The sequence below is a fragment of the Onychostruthus taczanowskii genome, unplaced genomic scaffold (genome assembly GCF_017590055.1).
Source record: "Onychostruthus taczanowskii isolate IOZ18803 unplaced genomic scaffold, ASM1759005v1 scaffold6, whole genome shotgun sequence".
In the NCBI taxonomy this organism is placed as follows: domain Eukaryota; kingdom Metazoa; phylum Chordata; class Aves; order Passeriformes; family Passeridae; genus Onychostruthus; species Onychostruthus taczanowskii.
Genome location: NW_024503679.1, coordinates 18,221,649 through 18,232,651, shown reverse-complemented (window position 1 = coordinate 18,232,651; position 11,003 = coordinate 18,221,649). Strand labels below are relative to the sequence as shown.

At 61.1% G+C, this 11,003-nt stretch overlaps 1 protein-coding gene across 1 annotated transcript; it reads left to right on the top strand.

Moving 5' to 3' along the window:
* The first annotated feature begins 1,696 nt into the window (after positions 1-1,696).
* Positions 1,697-9,931, top strand: CTSH (cathepsin H). The gene is made up of 12 exons (XM_041419111.1): positions 1,697-1,857; positions 1,958-1,989; positions 2,060-2,165; positions 2,255-2,325; positions 3,301-3,405; positions 3,637-3,723; positions 4,279-4,334; positions 5,366-5,447; positions 5,527-5,595; positions 6,285-6,391; positions 8,211-8,336; positions 9,149-9,931. Exons 1-12 carry the CDS (start codon positions 1,782-1,784, stop codon positions 9,222-9,224), a joined length of 993 nt encoding a protein of 330 aa, XP_041275045.1. The 5' UTR covers positions 1,697-1,781; the 3' UTR covers positions 9,225-9,931.
* Positions 9,932-11,003: the final 1,072 nt, after the last annotated feature.

The window sequence follows — 11,003 nt, the reverse complement described above, 5'->3', positions numbered from 1 at the left end:
GCGGCGCGGCCGCCGGACACTCGCTGTACCCCTGTACATAGCCCCGCTCCCGGAGCGACCCCCGTGTGTGCTCCCCCGGCCCCCGCCCCGGCCGCGCTCGCGTAGGATTCCCCGCCCCGTCACGGTTTAACGCGCCGACACTTCGCTGGAGTCCCGGGTTCTTTTCCATGATGTTACTTTTGTCATTTGTTCCTCCTGGGGGGCTGGTGGTCGGGCAGGTGAGTCCCCACGGGGCAGGTGAGCCCTGTGTCCCCGTGTCCCCATGGGGCAGGTGAGTCCCTGTGTCCTTGTGGGACAGGTGAGTCCCTGTGTCCCCGTGGGGCAGGTGAGTCCCTGTGTCCCCACGGGGCAGGTGAGCCCTGTGGGGCAGGTGAGCCCTGTGTCCCCGTGTCCCCATGGGGCAGGTGAGTCCCTGTGTCCCCATGGGGCAGGTGAGCCCTGTGGGGCAGGTGAGCCCTGTGTCCCCTTGGGACAGGTGTGTCCCTGCGTCCCCTTGGGACAGGTGTGTCCCTGCGTCCTCACGGGGCAGGTGAGCCCTGTTTCCCCACGGGGCAGGTGAGTCCCTGTGGGGCAGGTGACCCCTGTGTCCCCGTGGGACAGGTGTGTCCCTGTGTCCCCACGGGGCAGGTGAACCCTGTGTCCCCGTGGGACAGGTGAGCCCTGTGTCCCCACGGGGCAGGTGTGTCCCTGTGTCCCCGTGGGGCAGGTGAGCCCTGTGGGGCAGGTGAGCCCTGTGTCCCCGTGGGGCAGGTGAGCCCTGTGGGACAGGTGTGTCCCTGTGTCCCCGCGGGGCAGGTGAGCCCTGTGGGACAGGTGTGTCCCTGTGTCCCCGTGGGGCAGGTGAGCCCTGTGGGGCAGGTGAGCCCTGTGTCCCCGTGGGGCAGGTGAGCCCTGTGGGACAGGTGTGTCCCTGTGTCCCCGCGGGCTCAGCGGCAGCACACAGCAGCTCTCGCTCGGACAGTGCTGGCGGTTACATCCCAACTCTGTAAGGTGGGAGAAGGGAGCGCATTAAAGGTTGTCGCTCGGTGTGAGCTGCCCTCTCTGTGTGTGCCACCCTGGTGCTGGCCGGGCACGGGGGGCCCTGGCTGCTGCCCTGGTCCCTCCCAAGCTGGGAAGATGGAAGCATCCCCTCGCCTCTCCTCGCTGCATCCGGCTCCTGTTGATATGCTGTAGATCCGTACCCTTGTGCCCACTCTGAGTACCATGACGTAGAGTTAGAGATGACGAGTGTTTTTATTACATCTACTGTAATCCTGGCTAACCACCCGCTAGCAGGATATAGTAATGTAGTGCTTATTCTGTGAATAGTACCTGGGTTTTTTACATTGTACAGTCCCTGACACGGTTCCCCGGCAGTGGCAGGCATGCTCCACTCACACAACACTTGCTGTAAGCAATACCTCGTGGTATGGGAATTCTCTTTCAAGCCCTAAAACTATTTCAACTTACAGCTTGTTTGGGAAAAAAAAAAAAAAAAAGATATTTCCATTTTTTTTGTAAAAATATATGTTTCCTGATTACCTCTTGCTAATAAATCTATTCTATCTCAGGGTGAACCGGGGTTTGTGATAGTTTTACCGGCGGGATAATGCCGGGCCCGCCGGGCCGCGGGCCACGCCCAGTGCCGGTGCCACGCCCAGTGCCACGCCCACCTCCCGCCCCGCCCCTTGTCCCGCCCCCTGGCCGCGGCTCGGCCAATTTCGGCTGCGTTCGGCCGTGCTCGGCTCGGCTCGGCTCGGCTCGGCCCCGTCCGTCCCGGTTCGGCCCGGCCCGGCGCGGCCATGGGCTGGCCCGTGCTGCTGACCGCGGCCGCGCTGCTGGCCGCCGCCGCCGCCGCCTGGGAGCCCTCGGCCGAAGGTACAGGGGCACCGGGAGGGCAGGAGGCCACTCGGCACGGCCCGGCGCGGGGGGAGGCGGCGGCAGAGCCGCGGCGCTGACGGGCCCGTTCTCTCCGCAGAGGAGCAGCTGTTCAAGGCCTGGATGCTGCAGGTGAGGCGCGGGGCAGCGGCCGGGCCGGGCCTCCGCGCTCGGCGAGCCCTGAGCCGCCGTGTCCCCGCAGAACGAGCGGCGCTACGGCCCCGAGGAGTACCCGCGGCGGCTGCGCATCTTCGTGGGCAACAAGCGGCGCGTGGAGCGGCACAACGCCGGCGGGCACAGCTTCCAGAGTAGGAGCCCAGCCCCGCCCGGCCGCGGCCCCGCCGGCGCTGGGCAGCGCGCCTCGCTGAGAGCAGTGTCCCCTTTCTCCCCGCTCTAGTGGGCCTCAACGAGTTCTCGGATCTGACCTTCGCGGAGTTTAAAAAGCGGTACCTGTGGAGTGAGCCGCAGGTAAATGCTGGGAGTGCGGGTGGGCGGGGAAGGAGGGGGTCCAGGTAACGGTGAGGGGGTTCTGGAGTGACCTGAACTCTCATGAGTGGGTTCTGCAGTGACCTGCACCCCCGTGAGCAGGTTCTGCAGTGACCTGCACCCCCGTGAGCAGGTTCTGGAGTGACCTGCACCCCCGTGAGGGGGTTCTGCAGTGACCTGCACCCCCATGAGCAGGTCCTGGAGTGACCTGAACTCTCATGAGGGGGTTCTGCAGTGACCTGCACCCCCGTGAGCAGGTCCTGGAGTGACCTGAACTCTCATGAGGGTGTTCTGCAGTGACCTGCACCCCCGTGAGGGGGTTCTGCAGTGACCTGCACCCCCGTGAGCAGGTCCTGGAGTGACCTGAACTCTCATGAGGGTGTTCTGCAGTGACCTGAACCCTCGTGAGCAGGTTCTGGAGTGACCTGAACCCTCGTGAGCAGGTTCTGCAGTGACCTGCACCCCCGTGAGCAGGTTCTGCAGTGACCTGCACCCCTGTGAGGGGGTTCTGCAGTGACCTGCACCCTCATGAGCAGGTTCTGCAGTGACCTGCACCCCCATGAGGGGGTTCTGCAGTGACCTGCACCCCCTGTGAGGGGGTTCTGCAGTGACCTGCACCCCCGTGAGCAGGTTCTCCATGACCCACACCCGCTGCAGGGCCAGCACCCCTCGCTGTGCTGCCTGCCATCTGGTCTGGTCACATCCTGTGCCACCAGGGCAAGAGCCAGATGAACTCTGTTCCCCACTCTCGTGGCTTTCACTGCCTGGGCCCTGACTCCAGCCCAGCTGTGTGTTCTGCTGTCAGCTCCCTGAGCCCTGGGGCACTGCAGCCAGGGGTGCGGGCTGGTGGGGCTGCAGTGGCCAGTGTGTGCTGGTCACCAGCCCTCACGCTGGCAGGGTGGCTGTCGTGGGCCACTGGCCTGATGGCTGACCACAGCCCTCCTGCCCCGCCTGCAGAACTGCTCAGCCACCAGGGGGAACTTCCTGCGCAGCTCTGGGCCACGTCCCGACTCTATCGACTGGAGGAAGAAGGGGAATTTCGTGACACCCGTGAAGAACCAGGTGAGGAGCGTGTGACAGCCACAGGGGCTGGTGGCTGCGGGCAGGCGCCGTGCCTGTGCCAGGGGAGCTGCCCTGGGGCTGTGCTGTGCCTGCCGTGTGCCCTGGCAGGGGCTGAGCAGAAGGCTGAGCCCAGTGGGGAATGGGGGCTCTGCACTGCTGCCATGCCCCCCTGCCCGTGTTTTGGGGAGGCTGGTGAGCCTGCAGGACCTGGAGCTCCTGTTCCTCGTGCAGGGTGCCTGCGGGAGCTGCTGGACCTTTTCCACCACGGGCTGTTTGGAGTCTGCTATTGCCATTGCCACGGGAAAGCTGCTCTCTCTGGTAAGAGGGTTTCTGGGCTTGGAGCCCTTTGGGGAAGCAGGATGGAGCCAGAGGGGCTGGAGGCTGCTGGGAGCAGGTGTGGAAATAAGCTGTGCCTGGCCCTGCCAGCCAGCCTCACTGCAGGCAGCACATTGGGACATGTTGGTTTTTCAGCTCCCAGAGGACTTACATTCCTGAAGAACTAGAAAGACAGTAACCACTTACACAACTTAGCAGAAGAACTGAGGGTTGGGTGTGTGAAAAACAAACCTGACCTTTGGAAGACATTTCAGCCAGTCCTTCTGGGGGGGGGATGGATTCCTGGCAGGCGTGAGGAGGAATGCCCCTGGCAGCCAGGGCATCCCAGGCTGCTGGCTCCAGGTCTTCCTTGTCGGCCTCCCTGGGACATGGAGCCGTTTCCAGGTGACTCCCAGGGGTGTAGCAGTGCTGTGGGGGTCGATACAGCCAGCTGCACAGACAAACCAACTCTCAGTTCCTGCTGTGCAGTTGCTTTTTGTGTCACTGGCTCTGAGCACAGCTGTGGGACAGTCACTGACTCAAAACCCTTCTCTGCAGGCAGAGCAGCAGCTGGTTGATTGCGCCCAGGCCTTCAACAACCATGGCTGCAGTGGGTAAGTCAGAGAGGGCCAGAAAGAGCAGAAATTAGAGAATCTTACACCCTGTGATGGACAGCCTTCCTCCAGATCGTGTGTCAGGGTCCTTCCACATTATGGAATGGCTTTTGCCTTACCATGGCTGCAGTGTGTCAGGGGAAGCAGCTTTGGATTTGGTTGCTTATTTTAATTCCACCCTTCCTAGAAGCTAGGATGTTTCAGTAAATCTCCAGCATTTCCCAACCTCTTGTTCCTCATTTGTTAGTTTTTATCTGAGACTGTTTATCTGTTTCTCACATGGCAGCCATAGGCTGAGCTCTGGGACAGCAAGGGGATTTCTGGGTGTAGTTCTGCCCTGGGTCACACATGTCTCGTGGCACCTGAAGAACCCACAGAAACTTCAGCTTCCCCTTTGGGAGGTTCCTCCTGGCTTTGCCAGAGAAGGCAGAATAGAGCTTTCTGACAACTTCTGTTTTCTGTGAGATAAGTGGTCCTAGAGGGACGCTCAGAGTTGAGCAAAGCCACTCATTGTGCTTTTTATTTTTCTTGTGACTCCTCCTTAGGCGTTTCCACATCAGCACTCCCTGATCATCTCTCTTTTCTTCACTCCTGAGAGGTGCTTCTGGAAGGTGGCCAGGGAAGGGAGCAGCTGCTTGCTGGAGGTGTGGGTGTCTCAATGTCTCCCAGCCAGGCTGGGCAGAGGGCACCAAAAACACCTTTCAGCATGCGAGGCTGGTGCTGTGTGGGCCAGCTGACCTCACACCCTTAGGGCTCCTGGTGTTCTCCAGGGGTCTGGCAGCTGGAGAATGAGGTGTGACCATGCCAGACAGCCCAGGCAGGGAGATGCTGCAGGCACAGACTGGAGTTTGTGCCTCTGGGGGCTCTGGGGTAGACACTGCCCTTCCCTGTCTCCCTGGCTGGTGGGAGTGGGCTGCAGAGGGGGGATTGTTGATGGCTTTGCTCTGCAGAAGCTGCAGCATTACCATCCCAATTCATCATTACCATCCTAATTAACTGTTAGCATCCTAACGAGCCGCGTTGTCTCACAGGGGCCTGCCCAGCCAAGCCTTCGAGTACATCCTGTACAACAAGGGGCTCATGGGGGAGGACAGCTACCCCTACCGGGCCAAGGTACTGCAGCACAGCCCCGGCCCCCGTGGGGGCACAGCAGGGCTGGCACAGCTCCCACAGCTCCTCTCTGTCCCCGCAGAACGGCACCTGCAAGTTCCAGCCGGAGAAGGCCATTGCCTTTGTCAAGGATGTGATCAATATCACGCAGGTGAGGCCCCGAGGGCTGCGTTTCCAAACTGCCAGGGCTGTGCCGAGGGGAGGTGCTGGGGTGCCCAAGCTGTGCTGGGCTCAGCAGCTGCAGCTGCAGCCTGTGTGCTGCTGGAGAGAGAGCTGCTGGGCACACTCTGCTCTCCTGCAGCTGCAGCCTGTGTGTCCCAGGAGAGAGAGCTGCTGGGCACCCTCTGCTGTCCTGCAGCTGCAGCCTGTGTGTCCCACGATTCAGAGAGCTGCTGGGCACACTCTGCTCTCCTGCAGCTGCAGCCTGTGTGCTCCAGGATTCAGAGAGCTGCTGGGCACACTCTGCTGTCCTGCAGCTGCAGCCTGTGTGTCCCAGGAGAGAGAGCTGCTGGGCACACTCTGCTGTCCTGCAGCTGCAGCCTGTGTGCTCCAGGGTTCAGAGAGCTGCTGGGCACACTCTGCTGTCCTGCACACCTTTTAGAAGGTGGCACCAAGGAGGTGCTGGAGCCAAAATACAAGCCCTGGGTTCCTGCCTGCTTCCCACAGGGGTGCCCCTCCAGGCTGGGACAGTCCCAGTTCTCCTCCACAGCTCAGCACTGGATTCCTTGTCCTGCAGGACACCAGGGTTATCCATCCCCCGTGGCCTGGCTGCTGGGCCTGCACTGGGCCCTGCACAGCCAGGAGATGGTGAGGATGATGACCCTGCATCCTCTCTTGCAGTATGATGAGGACAGCATGGTGGAAGCTGTGGGGAAGCACAACCCAGTGAGCTTTGCCTTTGAGGTGACAAGTGACTTCATGCACTACAGGAAAGGAGTGTATTCCAAGTGAGTGTGGGACCCTCCTTTGGTGAGGTGAGGGCAAGGGGAACAGGTCGGGCTGCAGTCATGTGCGTCCCTGTTTCTCCTGCTGGATGCAGGAACACTGCACTGCTTTCTCACACTATTTTAAAGTAGAAAATAGAAAAAAAAACCAATAAACACAGCCTTGATTTACTGGTTCCTGAGGGGATGAGAGTGCAGCACAGGGAGGAGGGCTGCAGGCTAGGAACCTGTCCAGCCTGGGGACCAGGTTGTGGTGGAATGAAGGTCAGCAAGCCAGGCAGCTTGGGAGGCTGTGCAGCTCCCCACGGGGCTGGGGCTGTCCCAGGGCTGGGCTGGGACACAGGCAGGGGCAGCCCAGCTGTAGGACACGTGTGGTTGGTTAGGGTAAGCCCCAGCCAAGGTGGATTTTCCGTGGTATCAGTGCCAGAGCTCAGAGGGGCGGTGTGAGAAGGGTGGCTGCCCTCACACTGCCCTGCACCCGAGCTGCCACCTGGGCAGGTGGTGCTTTTTGGTGTGCCTGCTCTCCACGGGGCAGCTTCTGCTGCACCTCACCTCAGTGCTGCCACGTGGGGCTCCCTGGGCAGGTCGGAGGAGCAGCAGAGAGAAAAGCCAGCCGGGGACACCGAGCAAGTCTCGAGCGTGGTGCCAGCCCCATGGGCACAGAGCCACGTGGAAGGCTGATCAGTGCATGGGGAAGATGGGAGCTGAGCGAGGCAGCACAGGGGCTGGTACCCAGCTGGGGGACAGTGTGTGTTTGGAGAAACAGAAAAATGCTTTGGAGTAACCCTCAGTCACGCAGAACTGCAGGGAAATTGCAAGGGAGAGGCTGAGCCCGAGGGATCTGCCCCAAGGAGCTCCCAGGAAGGAGCAGGTGGTGATTCCAGAGGCTTTGCTGGGCCAAGAGCCAGTGATGCCAGAGGTCAGTGCCAGCCCTGGGCAGGTGTGAGCTGGGAGGGCAGGGACGTGGTCAGAGGAACATGCCAGGAGCAGCAATCCTGTGGATTTACAGTCTAGGCTGGATTTGAAGTCAGAGTGCATGGAATAATTGGTGCTCCAGTGCTTTCAGCACAGAGCAGCTGTTAACAGATCAAAAAAAAGAAAATCTGAGGTGGATTATTGATCTTTTCCTGTGATGCAGCTTGAAAATGTTTAAAAATAGATGCACTTGAGATGGGAGCATGTACCATGAGCTGTCTTCTTTCACACCACAGGCAGCAGCTTTCAGCAAGTGCAGTTTAAAGGTTGAACATTTAGAGGAAACACATATTTAGACCCAAGAGCTTGCTGTTCCTGTGCAAAACATGAAGCAGTGTCCTTGAATTTCAGGGCAGTACAAACCAGAACTGGGAGCCACTAAGAGCTGCTGGTTCCAACTGGGAATATTCCTTTGCACTGTAGCTTGTCTTGGTGGGCTAGGAGCTCAAAAGTCCAGGGATCCTCTAACTCCAGATATGGCTGGTAATTTCAGAAATTTCTGTATTTTCAGGTAATTTCTCTGGAAATTTTCAGGAAATTTCAGAAATCAAAGTCCAGGGATCCTCTAACTCCAGATATGGCTGGTAATTTCAGAAATTTCTGTATTTTCAGAATTTTCAGGTAATTTCTGTGGAAATTTTCAGGAAATTTCAGAAATTTCAGTCAATTTCTCTGGAAAAACAGAGCAGTGTCTCCTTTCTGTGCCTTCCCTCCCTCCCTCCTCTCCACAGCTGGCAGTTCAGCGCGTCCCCAGTTCTGTTTGCAGAGTGTGGTCAGCACTGCTGGCTTGACCAATCCCTGGCTAATGGCTGCTTCTCAGAGCCCACCTGTGTTGTGTCCCCTGCAGCCCCCGCTGCGAGCACACCCCTGACAAGGTGAACCACGCCGTGCTGGCCGTGGGCTACGGGGAGGAGGATGGCACTCCTTACTGGATCGTCAAGAACTCCTGGGGCCGCCTGTGGGGCATGCAGGGGTAAGGGCTCTGCTGCCCAGCACGCTCTGCCTGGGCTGAGGACAGCCCCCACTGCTGGGATGACAGCCACCCTCAGCCCCGGGCTGCAACCTGGCAGCCGGGAGACACGGAGAATGGTGCTGGGCTGGGTGGGGACAGGCTCACCGAGCCAGGCCTGGGGTCCCTGCCCCAGCAGAGCCTTGGCTCAGTGCAGCTGCCGAGGTGCCCAGGGGCTCAGCCAGGCTGACACAGCTGCTGGTTCCTGTGGAGCCCAGGGCTCAGCAGCCTGGCCAGAGCTGCTGGTTCCCCTGGTGCCCAGGGCTGTCACAGCTGCTGGTTCCCCTGGTGCCCAGGGCTGTCACAGCTGCTGGTTCCCCTGGTGCCTGGGGCTGTCACAGCTGCTGGTTCCCCTGGTGCCTGGGGCTGTCACAGCTGCTGGTTCCCCTGGTGCCCAGGGCTGTCACAGCTGCTGGTTCCCTGGCTCCTCCCTGCTGGTCAAGAAAGCTTGAACAGCAGAGAGATCCCAGCTTCACAAGTGTTCCCAGCTGCAGGTGGGACTCTTGGGAGGGGGATGCAAGTTCTGGTTCATTCAGGGTGTAAGGGGCAGGGAATGGCATTGTCTGGGGAGAGCTGAGGGGGAAGGGACCACCCAGTGCCACCCTGCCATGGCAGGGACACTGCCACTGTCCCAGGTGTTCCCAGCCCTGTCCAGCCTGGCCTGGGACACTGCCAGGGATGCAGGGCAGCCCCACCTGCTCTGGGCACCCAGGGCTGCCCAGCCTCACCTGGCACAGCAGGGAAGGCTCCCTCACAGCCATTTCTGTCTCTTTCAGGTATTTCCTTATCGAACGAGGCAGGAACATGTGTGGCCTGGCTGCCTGTGCCTCCTACCCCGTTCCCCAGGTGTAGCAGGGCTGGACAGACAGAGGCTGCTGCAGGGGCTGAGGCTGCTGGGGGAGAGCACAGGCAGTGCCACGCCTGTCTGCTGGAGTGTCACCCGCTGGCAGTGTCACCGCTGGCAGTGCCACCCACTGGCAGTGTGACCCGCTGGCAGTGTCACCCGTGGGCAGTGCCACCCGCTGCAGTGCCACCCGCTGGCAGTGTCACCAGCTGGCAGTGTCACCCGTGGGCAGTGTCACCCGCTAGCAGTGTCACCTGCAGGCAGTGTCACCGCTGGCAGTGTCACCCGCGGGCAGTGTCACCCACTGGCAGTGTCACCGCTGTCCGTGTCACTGCTGTCCGTGTCACCCGCTGTCCGTGTCACCCACTGGCAGTGTCACCCGCTGTCCGTGTCACCCGTGGGCAGTGTCACCCCTGGCAGTGCCACCCGTGGGCAGTGTCACTGCTGGCAGTGCCACCCACTGGCAGTGCGACCCGCTGGCAGTGTCACCTGAGGGCAGTGTCACCAGTGGGCAGTGCCACCCGCTGGCAGTGTCACCGCTGGCAGTGTCACCCGCTGGCAGTGCCACCTGCTGGCAGTGTCACCCGTGGGCAGTGCCACCCGCTGGCAATGCCACGCCTGTCTGCTGGAGTGCCAGCCGCTGGCAGTGTCACCCGCTGTCCGTGTCACCGCTGTCCGTGTCACCGCTGGCAGTGTCACCCGTGGGCAGTGTCACCACTGGCAGTGGCACCGCTGGCAGTGTCACCACTGGCAGTGTCACCCGCTGGCAGTGTCACCCGCTGGCAGTGTCACCAGTGGGCAGTGTCACCCCTGGCAGTGTCACCCACTGTCCGTGTCACCCGCGGGCAGCCTGGCTCGCACACACAGCCAGGGTCTCCTGCAGCAGCCCAGCTGAGCCTGCCCTCTCCAGCCAAACCCTGGCTGCTGCTGTGCCCCTGCTGGCTTCCCTCTCCTGCTGTGCCCAGGTGTGCCCAGGTGTGCCCCACACATCCATCCCGGGACACCTGGGTGCCGGGAAGCCCCACAGGAGCCGGTTTAGAGCTTGCACCCGTCCCTCGGGTGGCTTTTCTGCAATCACCAGCTGTAAATTCCAGCGATTTTAAAATTTACTTTGAAGGCAATTTCCCCGTTCTTTAAAGGAAGGATGGGTGAGTGCTGTGATTTGTACACTTTTATCGATTTTGATGTAATGCTTGCTATATTTTGTATTAAAAACCAGGGTATTTTAATGCACATAGAGAAGAAACGGGTGATTTTTCTTTACCCCACCAGCGAAGACGCCAGAACCTCGGTGCCGATTCCGACCAGGCGCTGGGGAAATGAAGCCGCGTGTGAGCAGGGGCACGTCTGCGTTGTTTCACAATGAAATCCGTCACTGACAATAAAGCTGCCTCGTCACCGGAGCGCTGTGCCGCGACCTCTGAGGGGGCGGGCTGAGGGGCTCGGGCCTCGCGGCGCGGGGCAGCACCGTGCGAAGCGCCGAGCGCTGCTCGGGGGTGCGGAGCGGGGCTAAGGCGGAGCGGGGCCGGCTGGGAGCGGGGCTAAGGCGGAGCGGGGCCGCGGAGGAACCGAGCCCGCCCTGAGGGCGGTGCCGCCATTTCCGAAAACATCGCCATTTCCGCCGCCATGCCGCCCGCCCCTCCGTCACTTCCGCCCTGTCCCCTCCGGCCAATGGGGGAGCCGGGGGCGGTTTTGGCGCCGAATGCGAAGCGCTGGCGGCGCGGGCGGGCGGCGGCGCGCCCCCTGGCGGCGGGGCGGCCCGCGATGGCGGCCGTGCCGCAGAACAA

Bases quoted from the DNA above. Each gene is read 5' to 3' on its own strand.
- CTSH (XM_041419111.1), top strand. From the start codon at position 1,782: ATGGGCTGGCCCGTGCTGCTGACCGCGGCCGCGCTGCTGGCCGCCGCC. The intron at 1,990-2,059 runs GTGAGGCGCGGG...GTGTCCCCGCAG, and splicing joins TCAAGGCCTGGATGCTGCAG to AACGAGCGGCGCTACGGCCC. The intron at 3,724-4,278 runs GTAAGAGGGTTT...CCTTCTCTGCAG, and splicing joins CGGGAAAGCTGCTCTCTCTG to GCAGAGCAGCAGCTGGTTGA.